At 47.2% G+C, this 18930-nt stretch overlaps 1 protein-coding gene across 7 annotated transcripts in view; it reads left to right on the top strand.

Moving 5' to 3' along the window:
* Positions 1-18930, top strand: part of Mapkbp1 (mitogen-activated protein kinase binding protein 1) — a 57925-nt gene that overhangs the window by 36422 nt on the left and 2573 nt on the right. For 2 of the 7 annotated variants that reach the window (XM_021725991.3, XM_078049781.1), the window contains 28 exons: positions 4280-4342; positions 4551-4608; positions 5347-5517; positions 5915-6052; positions 6279-6461; positions 6688-6705; positions 7261-7421; positions 8238-8427; positions 9113-9259; positions 9478-9653; positions 10508-10599; positions 10871-10996; positions 11319-11389; positions 11487-11608; positions 11897-11972; positions 12084-12195; positions 12375-12438; positions 12696-12830; positions 13016-13149; positions 13358-13413; positions 14449-14685; positions 15167-15333; positions 15525-15673; positions 15769-15966; positions 16138-16222; positions 16517-16794; positions 16997-17593; positions 18331-18416. In XM_021725991.3, coding sequence (XP_021581666.2) covers positions 4280-4342; positions 4551-4608; positions 5347-5517; positions 5915-6052; positions 6279-6461; positions 6688-6705; positions 7261-7421; positions 8238-8427; positions 9113-9259; positions 9478-9653; positions 10508-10599; positions 10871-10996; positions 11319-11389; positions 11487-11608; positions 11897-11972; positions 12084-12195; positions 12375-12438; positions 12696-12830; positions 13016-13149; positions 13358-13413; positions 14449-14685; positions 15167-15333; positions 15525-15673; positions 15769-15966; positions 16138-16222; positions 16517-16794; positions 16997-17593; positions 18331-18416 — 4090 coding nt within the window. The remainder of the gene's footprint in view (positions 1-4279; positions 4343-4550; positions 4609-5346; positions 5518-5914; positions 6053-6278; positions 6462-6687; positions 6706-7260; positions 7422-8237; positions 8428-9112; positions 9260-9477; positions 9654-10507; positions 10600-10870; positions 10997-11318; positions 11390-11486; positions 11609-11896; positions 11973-12083; positions 12196-12374; positions 12439-12695; positions 12831-13015; positions 13150-13357; positions 13414-14448; positions 14686-15166; positions 15334-15524; positions 15674-15768; positions 15967-16137; positions 16223-16516; positions 16795-16996; positions 17594-18330; positions 18417-18930) is intronic. The other 5 variants (XM_021725995.3, XM_021726008.3, XM_078049782.1 and 2 more) reach the window with 5 other exon arrangements.

Genomic DNA, 18930 nt, shown 5'->3' with positions numbered 1-18930 from the left:
TTGAAATAGTACCTAAATAATAAGGAGGCAGCAACATGTATGATTTGACTCCAAAAAGTTTCAGATGAAGGAAATGTCAAAGATGGTGAAGGAAGGAGGACTCAATTCACTTGAATTAATGAGAAGAAGGGTGTGTGAATGCTTCCTTTTTGACCTGGCTTCTAAGTCTTGCAATTCACTTTTTGTCAAGGAAAGGATTATGTTTAGAGTCCTCTGGGCAAAGAAAAGCATGCTGATAGCCCTAAATCATTGGGCATATAATTCACAGGGTAATATAACATCCAGTCTTTTCCCATGTCTTGGAGGAGGGGGCTCAAGAAACAGTGTTCCAGAAACCAGAGATGCCAGTAGACCTCATAACCTGGTTCACTTATCTTAACCTCAATTTTCTCATCTATAAAACAGAAGTAATATCTACCTCATAGAATTGTTGTGAGAATTGAAGATAGTATCCAAAATAACCAACATGGTGCTCTTGAAGGGTCCCCTAATACAAGGAAAGGGCTATCCAGGGGGTCAGCAGAGAAGTGAAGGTAGATGTCCAAGATCTTAGAATACGTTAGCAGAGAGGTGTTCTTGCTCTTTCTTCTGCCATATTGCCCTTGGGCATCAGTGGGTCATCCAAAATGCCTACCATATGGGAGAACCAATAGACCTGTGCTAGGACCTGTCCTGGTTCACAGGTCTACTACCCAGAAGATTTCTCAGCAGTCAAGAGTTTTGAGATCTTGCAGCTAGTAACTTAAAGTTGTATTCACTCATCCATAAATACTTACTGAGTGCCTATCTTCTAGGCCCTAAGGACTTACCAGTAAATAAAAAAGACAAAAAAAAAAAAATGTCCTCTTCACAGAGCTGGCAATCTAGTGTGTGAAGTTAAATTATGTAGAATATTACAATTAAATGTACACTTGGAAAAAAGTATAAGCAGTGATGTTAAAGAGCAATAGAGAATGTGGAGAGTAGGTTTTTAGTCATAATTAGGGGTAGAGGATGACATTTGAGCCAGGCTTGAAGGACCTTTGGTATACCTCGTTGAGTCACTCTTGATTTTATCTGATCTGAAAGAAGAAATTTGAAGGCACAGGATCTCTGATTGAACCTTCTGTGCCTGCTCCCTGCATGTGTTGCTTCAGTCATAACTCATTTCAGGGTTCATTTAGCGCTGCCTTCTGGAAGTTGGAGAATAGTAGAAGGTGGATCCTATTGAATATGCTGGGTTCTTCTTGATGGTAGCAGGCCTGGACCTGTACAGGGAATTGGGTAATCTTGAGGGGTTGGCCCTTCCTGGCACTAGTATTCCACACATGACTCCCAGGAGCTGAAGCCCAGAGGAACTGAGACCTTACCCTCTTCCTGTGGGATCAGGCAATCTCTCTGCACCCTCAGGTTCTGAGTTACAGGAGTTGGACTGTTGGGCCAGCCCAGCCAGCCCAGCCAGCCCTGCCCTTGTCATGTTGAGGATTTCAGTTAGAACTGCTGCAAGGCTCATGCTGCCGGGCAGGGATGTGGAAATAGAAGGCCAAAGACTGATGACAATTGTGCTTTCCCCTGCTTTTCCTAGCTGACTGAGGAGCTTGCTGAAAGTTCACCAAGAAGAACAAGGAGGCTCCTTCCTGAACAGGACCTCCTGTTTTCTTGGGAGCTCAAACAGTTAGGCACACAGGGAGCCGTTCAGCATCTACATTATTGTCTCCACAGTGGAGCTGTTTCCATGGGTTGGTCTCTTCCTTTTTCCCTGTGTTGAATGGTTTTCAAATATGAATAACTAGGAGTAAAAAGTTGAGATTAAGAGCCTCCCTCTGTGTGTTTCTCTCCCTTTCTTAACTCTTCCATGCCATACCTGAGAATTTCCCAGGCTAACTAGTGGAGCGGGTGAATATTAGAGAAGGGAGAGTTTGTTCATCTGCCTCTAGACACACACACACACACACACACACACACACACACACACTGCTGCTTTTTCTCTTCCTCCCACCATGGAGTCAAACTTAGGAGAAGGAGGAAACAGGATGTTTTGTCCCAAGAAGTTTCAGAACAATGACCTGGAAAAGTTTGGAGCAATGACCTGGAAAGTGTTTTAAGCAGTCTGATGCATTGCCCTTTAAAAGCTATAATGCTGCTTTGAGACAGTGGGCTTAAGGGAAAACTCACAGGCTTATTGTAGAGCCCTCAACACTTAACTTTTTCTGGATGTGGTATGTGGTTGGTTGGATTGTATATCAAGTCAATTCAAGTATATCAACTCTTGAGTAGAAGCCCTCTGCTATGGTTGATCTGTAACTAATCAGAAAGCTAGGTAACTGGGCTTGGGATGTAGCTCAGTGGTAAAGTGCTTACCTAACACATGTGAGGCCCTGAGTTCAATTCCCAGGTTACTAGGTAATTCATAAACCAATCAGACTATGGAAGCTTTTGCTAAAGAGATGAACCTATACAGGGCCTCCTTAACCAGTCAGCACGGATTTTAAGAAGGTTCAGAAAATATCATTTGGCCACTGAAAATTGCTGGGCTGAATTCATGATGACGACAGACCTGGGGTGTATTTGTTTTCATACACTGGAAAAAAGCCTTAAAATCTGAATATCTAAATCTGTAGACTTTCAACTATAACTGCTATATATTTTTTTTTTCATACACCTATTCAGGAGTGATTGAGCACTGTTTCCAAAGTCATCTTGTTTTTGTCATTTTGTAAAGCTCTCCTGACCACAACATTCTAGAAGGGAGAAATAAAAAAAAAGAAAGGAGAAAAGGCATAAAGGGAACAAGAAAGAGTAGATGGGGAGAGGAGGGGGGAAAATGGTTAGGAAGGAATGGGTAGATTGAGTTAGAAGAGATTATGGGCTCAGGAATTCCAAAGCTATTGGTCAGCTAAGCATTCACTAGCAACTTGGATCTCTTCCACTTCTAGTTTTCAGAAGCAGTGGGGTTTAGATATGGGGATTGTAGTGGGCTTCCCTCTAACAAAAGTTTAGGACTTGGGGAAGTAGCTATTTGCTCATTCTTCTCCTCCTCTTCCCTGGTGTAGCTTGCTCTTGTCAGAAGTTCCACTGCTAATGAACAGGTGAGGAAGGTGTGGAACAGGCCAGAGCCTGCTCAGAGCCAAGGAGCCTAACAAGAACATTGCCTGGCTACTGGCTTCTGGCTTCTTCCTTTTGATGCCTGCCACCCAGCTTCCCTCCCTGGAGCTGCCTCTGGGCAATCTGGACCTGATCCTGTTCAGCAGTCTTATTACCTGGCTGGAGTGCTCAATCGCTCCTGAATAGGTGTATGAAAAAAATATAGCAGTTATAGTTGATTTAGATATTCAGATTTTAAGACTTTTTTTCTTTTTTTAAAATTTATTTATTTATTTCAGTTCTTGGCAGACACAACATCTTTGTTTGTATGTGGTGCTGAGGATCGAACCTGGGCCGCCCGCATGCCAAGCGAGCGTGCTACCGCTTGAGCCATATCCCCAACCCAAGACTTTTTTTTCAGTGTATGAAAAAAATACACCCCAGGTCTGTCATCATCATGAATTCAGCCCAGCAATTTTTAGTGGCCAAATGATATTTTCTGAACCTTCTGTGCAAGGCAGGCAAAGTCCCTTCTTATCCTTTTGTAGCAGTCAGGAGGCCCTATTTAGAGATTATTTGAGATGGGCTTGGGAGCTCTGTGGCACTGTAAGGTTTTCTTCAAGCTATCTCTGTCTCTCATTCCTGTCTTACCAGGCCTCCCTGTAGTTTTGGTCCCCTTTGAGGCCTCCCATGCTCTTCCTTATCCAATATGTAGAAGTTTTGAAGGCCAGTTCCTGCCAGGTGTACACACATCCACACACATGAGAAGGCCTTACTTCTCCTTTGGGCACAAATGATTGACACACAAATGGCTGTGTCAGGCTCTAAGCCTGAGAACAGGCTGTACACCTGAGGCCTGCTTTACCTAAATCACATTGATTCTTCCCTGCTTTACTCCTTCCTCAGGTATTTGCAAGGGCTTTGGGAAGGCCTGTGTTCCTGCTGCTCTTTGTAGCTATGGCCAGAGATTGTGGGTTGGTACTTGGGAACTTGGTGGGTGTAGATGTCCAGGGAGCCTTTTTATCCTGCGGGGCTACAGAGACAGTCTTTCTTGGATGGAGAAAGGAAGCAAGAACAGGTTTCTAGGAGAAAGCATTGGAACCTTTCTGAGCTTGAATGTTTCCTCTGTTGGGTAACTAGAAGTCTTAGATGGCCTTCGAGCTTCTGGGGAAGCTATGATTTGGTGCTGAGTCTCATGTCTCACTCATCTCCTCAGGTGTGTGGTTGTGCTTTTCAATCCCCGGAAACACAAACAGCATCACATCCTCAACAGTTCCAGGTAGGTGGGCCTGGCTTCAGGGAAAACTTCTTCCTCCTGGCAGCATGAGAGGACACTGAGACTCTGACTGGGACATGGTTGGGGTCAGGGCCAGATAAGGCAGTGCTATGCCATCTGAGTCTCCTGGTTGTGCCTTTGGGAGAGGTCCTGGCAGTGGGTAGGGGGGCAGATTGCCACTGCCCCTCTGAATCTGCCCCATCTCTTGCAGGAAAACTATCACTGCTCTTGCCTTCTCCCCTGATGGCAAGTACTTGGTCACTGGAGAGGTGAGTGAAGGAGAAAAGCAACAATTGTATTAAGAGTGTGGGTTGTCTGCCCTCAGCAAAACCATAATCCTGTGTTCAGTTAGGCTACTGTCAATTTGTCTTCCTGAACTGATGCCAAATCCTATTTTTTCTATACCTTAAACAAGTAGTTCTAAGCATTGGTATGCATCAGAATCACCTAGAAGGCTTGTTAAGGTACATGTTGCTGGGCCTGCCCTCAGAGTTGTCTGATTCTACAGGTCTGGGAATCCCCAAATGACTTTTCTAACAAGTTCCCAGAGAATAATGATGTGGGTGGTTAGGGAAGCATACAGAAAACCACTGACCTAAAATATTCCTTATCCCTGGAGGCCCCCTGCTGGGCAAGTGCAGAATACTTCTGCCTTCTCAGTCTCTTACAGGAAGGGTAGAAACAGACATGAGTGGTGATAGAAAGCTATCTGTCCATCAGAATCATTCAAGGAGCTTTGGCCAAATACCGAGGTCTGGGCCTCTACCCAGCTACACTGAATAAAATCTGGAACTACTGTATCTCTAATAATCACTGACATCATCGGATATTTATCATGTCTCCTCTATATCTTTGTTCTGAATAGCACCCTGCTCTTGACTTTTGGCCAGGGGACCATTAGAGATGGTGTCCAGTAGTAAGGAGGTGAGGGCTCCCACTCTGAAAGACCTTAAGGGAGGCTATATACCTATCTATGGTCCTCACTTACAGTTCTTACCTCCCTGCAGAGTGGGCACATGCCTGCCGTGCGGGTTTGGGATGTGGCTGAGCATAGCCAAGTGGCAGAGCTGCAAGAGCATAAGTATGGAGTGGCTTGTGTGGCCTTCTCCCCTAGTGCCAAGTACATTGTCTCCGTGGGCTACCAGCATGATATGATTGTCAACGTTTGGGCCTGGAAGGTGAGTGGTAGGTGAGATGGCCTGGAAACTTTGTGGGAGTTGAATTGTCAATTGGGGAGTCAGAAAGCTGTTACCCTGAGCTGCTGCCCTGAGCTACTTCAATCCACTTTGCTGATCTCAGTCTCATCCTAGAAAATGATCTGAAGAAGAAAATAGCAACTGTGTTTCAACCATGTTGCTAGAAAGGGCTTGCTTTATGTCTTTCTGATCTCTAAAGGAAATGTATCTTTTCAGTTCCTCTAGAAAGGAATTCTTTCCTACCCCTCTTTTTTCCAGCAGATCTTAGAAACATTTTTTCCCCCAAGTAGAATTTTTTTCTAACTCTCTTCTATTTGAGTCTCTTTCTTCTTAGCCCAGAGAGACAAACCCTTGATTCTTCTTTTGACTTTCCCACCAGAAAAACATTGTGGTGGCCTCCAATAAGGTGTCCAGTCGGGTGACAGCTGTGTCCTTCTCTGAAGATTGCAGCTACTTTGTCACTGCAGGCAACCGACACATCAAATTCTGGTACCTTGATGACAGCAAGACTTCAAAGGTGAGGTGCTGAGATAGTCTCCCACCCTGGGAGAAGACTGTTCCACTTGGGCCTCTTCTGCCTGCTCAGCCACCACACAGAAATTTTGAATGAGCCAGGTGTTATCTGAGCTAAAACAGTAGTCTCAAAAAGCAAGGGACCTTGCCATTTCCCCTCTCCTAGGACCTCTTTTCTAGGGGGAAGGATCTGGGGTAGATGGATGGCTAGTGGTGGCATGTCTCTACAGGTAAATGCCACTGTACCCCTGCTGGGCCGCTCAGGGTTGCTGGGGGAACTACGGAACAACCTGTTTACTGATGTGGCCTGTGGCCGAGGAAAGAAAGCCGACAGCACTTTCTGCATCACATCCTCAGGCCTGCTGTGTGAGTTCAGTGATCGCAGGCTTTTGGACAAGTGGGTGGAGCTGAGAGTAAGTACCTCTGTACCAGAGAAGGGCATGGCTCAAGTTGGGAGAACTGATGTTGGGGGCTCCAGATCCTAGGTTGTGGGCCTTCATGCATGCAGGAGGGGATTCCAGGAGAAGGAAGCCTGGGTTGCGAGAGTTGGCCCAGTGCCAGCTCCTGGTGATCTGTGTAACTGCCTCCTCTTGCTCTCTCTCTTTCTTTCTCTCTCCCTTGCTTTCCTCTTCTGCTCAGAACACAGACAGCTTCACAGTAAGTGCTGCCTAGACCTCCTCTATTCCTCAGACTGTTTCTCTCTGCTAGGCTTTTCTTACTTTATCTTTTTTTTTTTTTTTTGGTACTAGGGATTGAACCCAGGGGTACTCAACCACTGAGTTACAGCCCCAGCCCTTTTTATTTTTTATTTTGAGATAGGGTCTCACTGAGTTGCTGAGGGTATTGCTAAATTGCTGAGACTGGCTTTGAACTTTAAACTGCCTCAGCCTTCCAAGCTGCTGGGATTATAGGCATGTGCCCCACACCTGGCACTTTATCCTCTTTGCCAAAACTTCTGGTGCCTTAGATCTCCCTGATCTCCATCCCTCAACTGCATAGGACCCTGGGCCCTCTGGCCACCTGTTGCTGGAGGGAGAGTATCACTGGATGATAGTTGAGGGGCTCAAGACATAGCAGCTGGGCTGCTATCCCCTCATCTCCACCTTGACTTTTCTCTCCTCTCAGCAGGGGACTGTTATTGAGGGGTTTGGGAGGAGAAGAAAAGACTGATGGGCAGGTGGCTCTTACTGACCTGAGTTACTTTGCCCACAGACCACGGTTGCCCACTGCATCTCTGTGAGCCAAGACTACATCTTCTGTGGTTGTGCTGATGGTACTGTGCGTCTTTTCAACCCCTCTAACCTACACTTCCTCAGCACTTTGCCCAGACCCCATGCCTTGGGGACAGACATTGCCAGTATCACTGAGGCCAGGTGAGCTATGTGGGCCCTTGCCTCCATTCATTGCCTTACCATGTACCCAGACTTCCTTGTCAAAAGTGCTTCAGAGAAATAAATAAAGAGTGTATTGATGCCCCAGAGATTACCAGGATCATTTCTGTAGACAAATTCATTTGGTTTTATTAATACTTTTCGAACCAAGGAGACCTTGCACTAATGGAGGACCAGGGAGTATCTCAGGTGGGTGTTTAGAGTAGCTTATTATAGGATTTGGGGTTTCATTAGATTATTTTAGGAATAGTTTAAGGGATTGAAGTTTTTTTCTGGTTGGGTGCTATTAGGGAACAATTCCTAGGGGAAATTTCACAACTGGTCCTCTTGATGCTTTTTATCTAAGAACTAGAAGGAAGAGTATGGGGTTAAGCTGTTATATGGTAAAGAAGTGGCCATCAATTGTGTTAGACAGGAAAAGGTGATGTTTGGTCATTTTTGAGGCTTGGATGGTGATCTTGTTTTCCTCTGTGTGCAGAGGGCAATGGGCAAGTGCGCATGATCAGCTGTGGAGCAGACAAGAGCATTTTGTTTTGCCTTGTTATGGCTACAGAATCACCTTGTCTGGCTTTGATATTCTGTGAACTTAATTCTGTTCATCAGGAGAGCATTGTGGCCCAGTAGCTAGTACTGGTCAACTCTCAGCTGATGGGTATAAGAGGCTGCTTCTTTGTTCTCAAGCAACTACCTCTAAACTTGCATGTCTACAGGGGATGCCTATGCCCTGCCCTTTCTTGTGAGTCAGCCTCTCTTCATTCCCTTTGGTCTCACCAGTTTATTTTGTCCTCTCCCCAACAGTCGCCTCTTTTCTGGAGGGGCAAATGCTAGGTATCCAGACACCATTGCCTTGACCTTCGATCCAACTAATCAGTGGCTGTCTTGTGTATACAATGACCACAGCATCTATGTTTGGGATGTGAGGGACCCTAAGAAAGTGGGCAAGGTGTACTCGGCTCTGTATCATTCCTCCTGCGTCTGGAGTGTGGAGGTATGTGGGTTGACCTGGTTTGCTGGGATGCCATTTTGAGGACAGAAAGTAGGGAACCCTAAGTATAACCATAAGTTCCTGCTGCCTCCCAATTTCTCCAGTGATGTCCCTGTTGTGGATCCTGGGATTGAGCTTGAATTTTACTGCTATGCATCCTAGGCTTCTTCCAATCTGCCCCATCTGTCCTTGGCTTTGCCTCATCCTGGGATCAGTGATTTTGAACAAGTTATTAAACTTGACCAAGCCTCAGTTTCCTCAGCTATAGAATGATATTCCTGATTCATCTAATGTTGTAAGAATAAAAGGAAAAGATATAAGTGGGAGACATAGAGGAGTGGTGCGTAGTTAGTGCTTGGTTAATGAGTTTTCCCTTAGTCATTATATAAAGTATGGGGCTGGGGTTGTGGCTCAGTGGTAGAGTGCTAGCCTAGCACATGTGAGGCACTGGGTTTGATCTTCAGCACCATATAAAAATAAACAAACAAATAAATAAAGGTATTGTTTTCCTCTACAACTAAAAAATATTTAAAAAAATATATAGAGTATGTGTTATGGCTTTACATACTATATGTGGAGTACCCAGCTAAGTCATAGCCAGCATTCTGTTTTTAATTTCATTCCCTTTCATTTCCTTGGGCAGAGAATGGACCCTTTCCCTTTGTCTCTCTTCCCTTTGTCCCTCTAGGTGTATCCTGAGGTGAAGGACAGTAACCAGGCCTGCCTGCCCCCCAGTTCCTTTATTACCTGTTCCTCAGACAACACCATCCGCCTGTGGAACACAGAGAGCTCAGGAGTACATGGCTCCACCCTGCACAGAAACATTCTCAGTAATGTGAGCCTGAGACCTCAGGGCCCCCACTCCATGCTTAGTTCTCCCATACCTACAGCCTTCACACATCATTCTCAACAACTGGGCCCTCAGACCTTGATTTTCCAGCTCTTGTTTAGTTGGGCTATATGAATCAAGATTTATATTGCCCAGCATTCCTTTCTTTTCTCAGCTATACTATCAAGTTTGCCTTATCCACATCTTCTAACCTGTTCTATTAGGATCTCATTAAGATAATCTATGTGGATGGGAACACTCAGGCCCTGCTGGACACTGAGATGCCTGGAGGAGACAAAGCTGATGGGTCCCTGATGGATCCCCGTGTGGGCATTCGCTCTGTGTGTATTAGCCCCAATGGACAGCATCTAGCTTCTGGAGACCGTATGGGCACACTTAGGTAATGCCAGGTCCAGAGTGGATACTGACCTATGGTGTAGGCTGGGGTAGTTAGGGCCCCAAGAACAGAGCTTTAGGAGGATTTGTCTCAAAAAGGTTGAGGAACAATTATTTATTACTTGAAAGGAAATAATAACTTTACTATGAGAGAGACCATCTTAACCAAGTGTTAATAGTTAATATCCACACATCAACATGATGAAGCCCATAATATGATGTTCTAAGTATATAACATTGTTTCTGTGGTCTTCTTACCAAAATGCAAAAACTCAGTTCACTCATGAGAAAACCCAGACAGACTCAAATTGAGAAACATACAACAGAGTAATTAATCAATACTTTTCAAAAGTATCAAGGGCATGAAAGGTAAGGAAGGATTGAAAAACTATTACAGACTACAGGAAGTTAAGAAGTAACAACTAGATGACATTTGGACTCTGGGTAGGAGCCTGGATCAAGTAAAAAGGACTTGTGAAAAAAATGGTGAAATTTGAGTAAGGTCTTTGTTTTTGTTTTCTTTGTCACTATTTAGGGATACTTAAATGGTTTCAATAATCAAGCATTGATAAGATCTTTCATATTTAATATGTTACTTCTGTACAAATGGAAACAGTATTGTACCATTGTAAATTTCCCTAGTTCTGATAATTGTACTATCATGTTATACAAGATGTTAACATTAGCAAAAGCTGAGGAAGGAAAATAAGAAACCTCTGTACTCTTTTTGGAACTTTTTTCTAAGCTTAAAAGTTTGAAAAGAAGAATTTGGAGGAGAAGATATAGTAGACAAAGGGGATGAGTCCTTCCTCCTGTGGCCTGGCAGTGACCTCTTTCTTCCTCTGCTCCTCTTTGTAGGGTGCATGAACTGCAGTCTCTGAGTGAGATGCTGAAGGTGGAGGCACATGACTCAGAGATCCTGTGCCTGGAGTACTCTAAGCCAGATACAGGTAAGCAGGATGCCCATTCTGTAGCCCAAAATGGCATAGAGTCCTCCAATCCCTCTAGTGCCACTTATATGTATCCTAGCTCTTATATGTGAGGCTGATCATCTTTTAGATTATTTGGTCTTTGTAGAGTTAGAAGAGAACAGCTCTGTCCCTGCTCCATGATTGATGTAGGTTAGAGATGTGAGGTTCAATTTCTTTGGGGCTCTTCGTCAGGTCTAGTTAAGAACATGCTCAGGGAACATGTGGATTGATTGAGTTCTTCCAACCCTAGGTCTGAAGCTGCTAGCATCGGCAAGCCGTGACCGGCTGATCCACGTACTAGATGCTGGGCGGGAGTATAGCCTACAGCAGACGCTGGATGAGCACTCATCTTCCATCACTGCTGTCAAATTTGCAGGTGGGACAGGACAATTGAGATACATTCTGCCACCTACACCACCTTCTATTTCTGTGAAAAAGGTCTGCCAATGGTGTAGAAGTTGGACAGCAGCTGGGAGGCCTGGGGTTGGATGGGAAGACAAATGGAATATTTGGAGGACCCTGAGCAAACCAGGTTGGGTTGAGGATGGGAAAAAAGGAAAACCTGGGTTTAGAGGGAAGCATTCTTATTTAATTGGTTGACCCACCATGTAGAATAGCTTGAGTGGGTGAAAACACAGAGGAAAGTTGCTCTCATGCAGTAGGAATGGTGGGAGTAGCTAGGCCCCCTTCCTTCATAGCCAGCGATGGGCAAGTGCGCATGATCAGCTGTGGAGCAGACAAGAGCATCTACTTCCGCACTGCACAGAAGGTGAGGGTACTGGGAGGTAAAGGGGGGTAAAAGCAGGGCTCAGTGGGTCTGGTGAGGCATTTGGGTATGGGACTGACCACATGCTCCACCCCTGCAGTCTGGAGATGGAGTACACTTTACACGGACACACCATGTGGTACGCAAGACAACCCTCTATGACATGGATGTGGAGCCCAGCTGGAAGTACACAGCCATCGGCTGCCAGGACAGAAATATTCGGTGGGCATCCCCCTCTCAGATTGTCAGACCACATTCTTTCGTGTTCTAAGGGATCAACTCTATACAGCTCATTTCCCATATGTATCTTTTTATTCAGGACTTTGTATCCCCTTGAACTTACACAATAAGTACTGTGCCTCACCCAAGAATGGTGGCCCCTATGGTGTTGGGGGTTAGCTCCCAGGAGTGACTGCTGGCATTTCTACCACCCAAGTGTGCTTGATTGTCACTCTTCCTTATAAGAGCAAGTGTGGTGTTTTTTTTTTTTGTTTGTTTGTTTTTAAATAGGATCTTCAACATCAGCAGTGGGAAGCAGAAAAAGCTGTTTAAAGGATCACAGGGTGAGGATGGCACTCTAATTAAGGTAAGAGCCTAGTGGGATGGCACTGGGCCAAGGTACAAGGGAACAGAAAAGTATGAGGTGAAGAAGCAGTGGCTCTTTTGTACTCTTCATCTATGTGACTCCACTCCTCAGGTGCAGACAGACCCTTCAGGGATCTACATTGCCACCAGTTGTTCCGACAAGAACCTCTCAATTTTTGACTTCTCCTCAGGCGAGTGTGTGGCCACCATGTTTGGCCATTCAGGTGAGTGTAGCCCCACTACTCTGCTCCTGGAACTCTACTCTTTCTTCACTTAGTTTCTTGTGACCCAACAGAGCTATCTGACCTTGCCCTCCAACCAGCCACCATCTCCACAGTTAGGTCAGACAGGAGTGGTTGGAAATTCAGGGTGGCTTATAGACTATATTCTTTGTTCTTCACAGAGATTGTCACTGGCATGAAATTTAGTAATGATTGCAAACATCTCATCAGTGTTTCAGGGGACAGGTAAGTAGAAGCCAGCTTCCCCTAGAAACAGATTCTTCGTCTGTGCCACAAGCACACACTGTCCTTCCCCCTCTGTTCATCTCATGTATCTCTGGAAAGTAGGGCTAAACAGGGAAATTTCTTCACTGGGCCTAGCCTGGCAGTGGAGGGTGGCTGTGGTCTTCTTGCCAGTCCATAGGAAAGGAGGACTAATGGTGTTGTCACCTCCAGAGTCCTGCCCTGCCTCTCCCTAACCCAACTCTGTGGCTATATCCCAGCTGCATATTTGTTTGGCGTCTGAGCTCTGAGATGACCATCAGCATGAGGCAACGTCTGGCTGAGCTGCGCCAGCGTCAGCGAGGGGGCAAACAGCAAGAACCCACCTCTCCCCAAAGGGCTTCCGGACCCAACCGGTGAGAACAGAATATGGGCAAATGATGGGTGGGTGTCCAGATGGCTTGCTGTGATCTCACTGCTCCTCTTGCCATTCAGCAACTTTATCTCCCAAGGTTTTGCTTCTCAAACACAGAGTATTATCATCCTGACTTTTTCCTCAGTGTATCTGCTATCCCCATGACCTCCCTTATCTTGGACTCAGGCCCCAGACCCCAGTGATGCTCTCTTCTGGACCAGCTCTCTCATCAGACAGTGACAAGGAGGGAGAAGATGAGGGTACTGAAGAAGAACTGCCAGCTCTTCCCATCCTTGCCAAGAGTACCAAGAAAGAGCCTGGTCTGTAGCAGTCTGGTGTGGGGCCAGACAGCCAACAGGTGGTGTAATGGCTAGATAGATCCTTTCTGTAACCCTAGGGTGAGATTAGCATGAACTGAGGAAACTGGGGCATCACTGTGGCAATGCAGGGGATAGGCTGATGTGGGGTCCCAATTCCAGGGGTGGGTAGTCACTGAGAAACTCCTTCTCACTTCCCATTTCTTTCTAGCCTCGGTCCCCAGCCCAGCCCTGTCCCGAAGCCTGTCCCATTGGGAGATGAGCCGAGTAAGTCTCCTTCATTCAAATGTGCTTTCAGGGTTACAGGAGGTGAAATGGTGGTGGGGAGGGAGCAGAGCCCTTTGTGGGTTGTGAGGTATTTGGACAGAAGGTCTGCCCGTATGCTTTAAGGAAGGCATTACCAGAAGGAGTTCAAGCAGCTGGTCCCAGTTAAGAATGAAGAAAGTCCTAGTCTTTCCATCTTGTATCAGAAAATGTTGTTTAGTACTAGCGGAGCTGCTCCAACCCCTTCAGCTGCCTGGGGCCTGGGAGAAATGCTATCTGAAAGCAACTTGAGGTAAGGAATAGAAAAGGGCATCTGAGCCACATGGTTAGAATTAAAGTCCAGGAAAACCAAGTGTACAAAGAGCAGAAATGAGAAAGTGTAGGTCTAAAGAGTACACTACTCCCAATTAGGAGGTAAGCATAGTATTTGCAGAATAGTTGGAGGGAAAAGGCTATAAAAGGACCAATTACTGAGTGACTACTTGAGAGGAGCCAGAGGGGGTTAAAGGCTTTCACAGCAAACCCCAAAGCAGCCCAGCCCTCGTATGTCCCATGGAGATATTTCAAGCCAATCACCCTGTATCAGTAGCTGCAGTTTCACAGAGTGATGGTAGAATTGTACCTAGTGTGTTATTTTGACCACATGATGCATCTCAAGCTGGAATTTTGGTCCTTCATTTTGTGAAGGAACTTTGGGGCCCTGTTGGGTCTGATCTCAGGGTAAAGGACCTTTAGAGACATGGTGAAGACAGAGACTAGACATTCCTATGTGAAGGAATGAAAAGCAGTGAAGGGCATGAACTCTGGAGCCAGCCCCACCTGAAGGCCACCTACTGATTGTGAGACTTGGACTGGTCACTTAAGCCCTGTGTGCTTCCATCCCCTCATCTATAAGAATGGGGATGATACCTACTTCATAAGATTGTTGTGAGGATGAAATGACTAGTTCTTGGCATATAGTAAGGGACATATGAGTGCTTATTGATAGCATTGTGTGGTTCTTGTTGTTATTCTTCCTTTACTTTTTATCTCTTCCAGGCACAGGAGACAGTGGAATTCCTAGACCCAGCTCCTGTAGCCAACTCAGGACCCAGAAGAAGGGGGCGTTGGGCTCAGCCAGGCGTAGAACTGAGTGTTTGCTCTATGTTGGATCTGCGGCAGCTGGAGACCCTTACCCCAAGCCCTCAAGGCCACTGCCAGGACTCTCTGGCCATGACTCCATCTGGTCCTGGAAAGCATGGTCAGAAGGCCCCTGTAACTTCACATGCTAGCCAGGTGAGCCAGCTTTTCCCCAAATCTCTAGCGGTCTCCATGGAGCCTTAATCAGTTTCATGCCAATATCTCATGCCAATAGCTGCAGCCTGAGAATTGGTCCATCTGGGCTTGCTCTGCTTCTGTGGCACATAGGTCACCTGAACTGCAAGTTCAGGTTAAGGCTGGCTAGTTGTATGGTATGGTGATGGAGGTGGGCAGAGAAGGGGTGGGGGTGAAGAGAGAAAGATGACCTTTGCCCTGGACCAGCCAGGTTCCTTGGAGGACTTGGTATTAAGTGGGGCTGGAGATTGGCAGCACAGAGTGTGCTAATATAGGTCTTCCAGAAGCTCACAATACCAGCTGTCTGGTGTCTGTCCTCAGAGCTGAAGTACTCAGTTTTCTCAGAATTGGTGCACACCAAATCCTTACCTGCCTTCACCTCTTTACTAGGACCCTCTTCTCTCCTTAGTAACTCCCATAATGTTCTTTTGTATGTTCCCAGAATGAAAAATCCCCTCAGCTTCAGGCTTCCCAACCCTGTTCCTGTCCCCACCTTATCCGATTCTTGTCACAAGAAGAAGGGGTCTTTGCCCAAGATCTGGAGGCCGCACCCAGTGAAGATGGTATTGTCTACCCAGAACCCAGTGACAGCCCCACCATGGATACCAGGCAAGGGTTCTGCCCTGGCCACAGCCCCATTTTCCCTTCCCTCTGAGTGTTTTTCAGCTGGGTGAGGGCTAGGCCCCAGGTTGCTAAGGGCTTGTCTGACACCTTACCACCACCTCCTCCCTAGTCCTGCTCCCAGGCAGGAATCCAGTGGGGCTGTTGCTCTCTTTTGCTCACTGCCTCTTCTTTTCTAGCAGTGAGTTCCAGGTGCAGGCTCCAACCCGAGGAACCTTAGGAAGAGTGTACCCAAGTAGCAGGGGCTCAGAAAAGCACAGCCCTGACAGTGCCTGCTCTGTGGATTACAGCAGCAGTCGCCTTTCCAGCCCTGAGCACCCCAATGAAGGTGAGGCTACATCCCTGAGGGAGGGACCAGTTGACTGAAGCAGGGGATGCTTCAGATGGGTGCAGTGTGATGCCTCTCCACTCCCCCACATCCAGACTCCGAGAGCACGGAGCCCCTAAGTGTGGATGGCATCTCCTCAGACCTTGAAGAACCAGCTGAGGGTGACGAAGAAGAGGAGGAAGAGGAGGGAGGCACTGGCCCTTATGAGCTGCAAGAAGGCAGCCCCCATACCCCGGACCAGGAGCAGTTTCTAAAACAGCACTTTGAGACTCTGGCCAATGGGGCTGCTCCAGGTGTGGCCAGAGGGTCAATATTTGGTCACTACAGTCTGTCCTCTTCCTCTCCTTGCCCAGCTGAGAGGGAGGGTCAGGAAGGCAATGCTTTGGGGTTTGCCTCTAGGGGAAGCAGAATCTGGGGCAAAGTCTTGCCTTTTTGTCTCATTTCATGATTTCCATGACTGGCAGGGGCCCCAGTGCGGGTACCAGAGAGGACAGAATCTCAAAGCATCTCTTCACGATTCCTGTTGCAAGCGCAGACTCCTCCACTCAGGTACAGAGACCCCTCCCCACAGAAGCTTGGCTCTGCTAACTTCCCAGTGCTCCTACCTCTGGGGAGCACACAGCCCTCCTGTCCCCCTTTCTAAGGGTGTTCTGTGCTCCAAATATTAGGATAACTGGTCTCACCTCAACCCTGGTGGACTGGATTGTGCCTGTCTTCTCCTGGCACTTGTCTGGTGCAGGAATCAATATGCTCCCTCTGTGCCTCCCCTCCCCGCCGCCCCACTGCTTAGTGGAAGAAACACTAAGTTTTCTCTGGGCCTTATTCTACATCTCCTCCCTATAGGGACCCATCCTCCTTAAGCCTGGCATTGATGTCGAGACACATCCAGGTGTCACAGGTGTCTGGCGAGCAACAGAGAGGCAGTGATGCTAACCCCCCAGGAGCACCTCCAGAGGTGGAGCCCTCCCCTGCCAACCCCAGCCCCCATCAGGCAGCCCCTGTGCTATTGCCACGTCGTCGTCACAACCTGGACAGCAGCTGGGCTCCCAAGAGAGTGATCACAGCAGGCTTCTCGGCTGGACTCCAGAAAGCCCAGTCTGTGCATAGTCTGGTGCCACAGGGTGAGGAGCCTGATGAGCTCAGCCCCAGAATATGGGGAGTGTGGAACTCATGGGTGTACTAGAGGAGGGTAGAACTGGTGTGTCTGCCAGTGGATATCCTTAGTGGGCATGTGCAAGGGAACACCAGCTCCTAAGGTTTGAGCTGTAGCACCTGGGTGTCCTTCTTCACCACTTGACCTGTATATATCTCTTGTCTCCTCAGCAAATGAGATGCCTTCATCAGGCCCATTGCTCTCACGGGACATGGAAGTCCAGGATGGCCTGGATTCCCTGCCCCAGGTTGATGGCCGTCCATCTTGGCCCTACTCCTACCAGAACCCTACCACCAGTTCTATGGCCAAGATATCCCGCAGCATCTCTGTTGGGGAGAACCTAGGCCTAATGGCAGAAACTCAAGCTCCTGTCTCTATTCGAAACTCACCACTCAGCAAACTGGCCCTTCCTAGCCGGGCTCATCTGGTCTTGGACATCCCCAAACCACTGCCTGATCGTCCTACTCTGGCTACATTCTCACCTGTAACGAAGGGCTGGGCCCCTGATGATGCAGAACAGGCTGGCTCCCCAGCAGGCCTAGGAAAGGCTCATAGCACATCTGAGCGGCGGGCCTGTTTGGGTGAGGGTACTGCTCCCAAGCCTAGGATGGAGTGCCAGGCTCAGCCTGGGCCCAACAGACCCAGTGCCCAGCAACTGCCAGTCAGCCTCCTCCGAAGCCCTGAGAACCTGCAGCCCCCACCCCCTGAGAGGACTCCCAATCCCATGGAATGTATCAGGCCAGGCGCAGCCCTGAGCCAGAACTCAGGTGTGCACAGCTTCCAGCTCTTATCTCCTGCCCCATCCTCTCTCTTCTGTCTCTGTTAGCCACTCTCTGGTCCATCCCATTTCTGTGCATCCAGCCTCTGGTATTCTTCATCCTGTCTGCTCCTGTCTCACTCAACCCATAAGTCATATTCCTGATGGTGAGACACTCCTGCCAACCTTCATGATCTCTTTATGACCAACTTACCCCTTCTGGACCTTGGGGTTTGAGCTGGCTCTCTCCTCTGGACTTTGTTGTCTGTGTGGTTTTGGAGAATGTATTACAAGGGAAGCAGGAAAACAAGGCACAGTGGCATAGGCCTGTAGTCCCAGCTACTTGTGAGGCATAAGCAGAAGGATCACTTGAGCCTACACGTTCAAGACCAGCCTGGGCAATGTAGTGAGACCCTCATCTGAAGAAAAGAAAAGAAAAAGAAAAAAAGGGACATGAGGAAGGGATTCAAGAAAAGAAAAGGAAAAAAAGGACAGGAGGAAGGGATTGAGGGCTAGTGGGGATTTCAGTGCTGAGGGGTAGGCCTCTCTTGCTCTGAGCAGCCCTGGATGGGAAGGTCTGAAATGGCTTGCTGAGCCTTTCTGGTGTGGTTTTTTTTTTTTTTTTTTTTTTTTTTTTGTCTTTTTTGGAACTGGGAGTTGAACTTAGGACTTTGCGAATGCAAGGTAGACACTAAGCTATATCCCAGCCCTTGCTGAGCCTTTCTGAGCTGTATCTGTTCCTCACAGAACTGGTGGTGAGCCTGGAGCAGTGTGAAAAACTTGTGGCAGAGCTCCGTGGGAATGTGCACCAGGCTGTACAGCTCTACCACTCGGTAAGCATTGGGCACCACCTGGCAGGAAGACAGAGCGAGGTGACAGTAGTGCGAGGTGTTTGATAGCTGAGTGTCTACAATGATAAAAAGGCTCTTCCACTAACAGTGTGAAGCACTCAAGACATCCGGGCAGAAGAAGCAAGGGAGTTATAGGCCAGTCCAGACCTCTTGAACTAGGTACCTACTAGTCATTTCTAGTTAAGAGCTTGAGATCTCCTCAGACAGGAGGATAGAACATGGAAAGACTGCATGTTCTAATTTTCTCAAGACAATCCCAGTTTATGCCTGTTGTCCCTGTGTAATTATTAACAGTATCCCTTTTCATTTTTTTTAATTTAAATTTTCCAAAATTATCTGGCTACAGTCCAACAAGGCCCAAGTTTTGAAAGAGAAAGTGGAGCCTACATGAATTGTAAGGAGTGGTTAACAATATATGGATGATTCCATAATCTGAAGGGATCCACCTCTGGGTCACCTTCTAGTCTGTGAGGGTCCCATATTCCCAGGTCATAAT

Source organism: Ictidomys tridecemlineatus, chromosome 5, assembly GCF_052094955.1.
Source record: "Ictidomys tridecemlineatus isolate mIctTri1 chromosome 5, mIctTri1.hap1, whole genome shotgun sequence".
Lineage (NCBI taxonomy): Eukaryota > Metazoa > Chordata > Mammalia > Rodentia > Sciuridae > Ictidomys > Ictidomys tridecemlineatus.
This window is presented reverse-complemented; position numbering and strand designations above follow the sequence as displayed.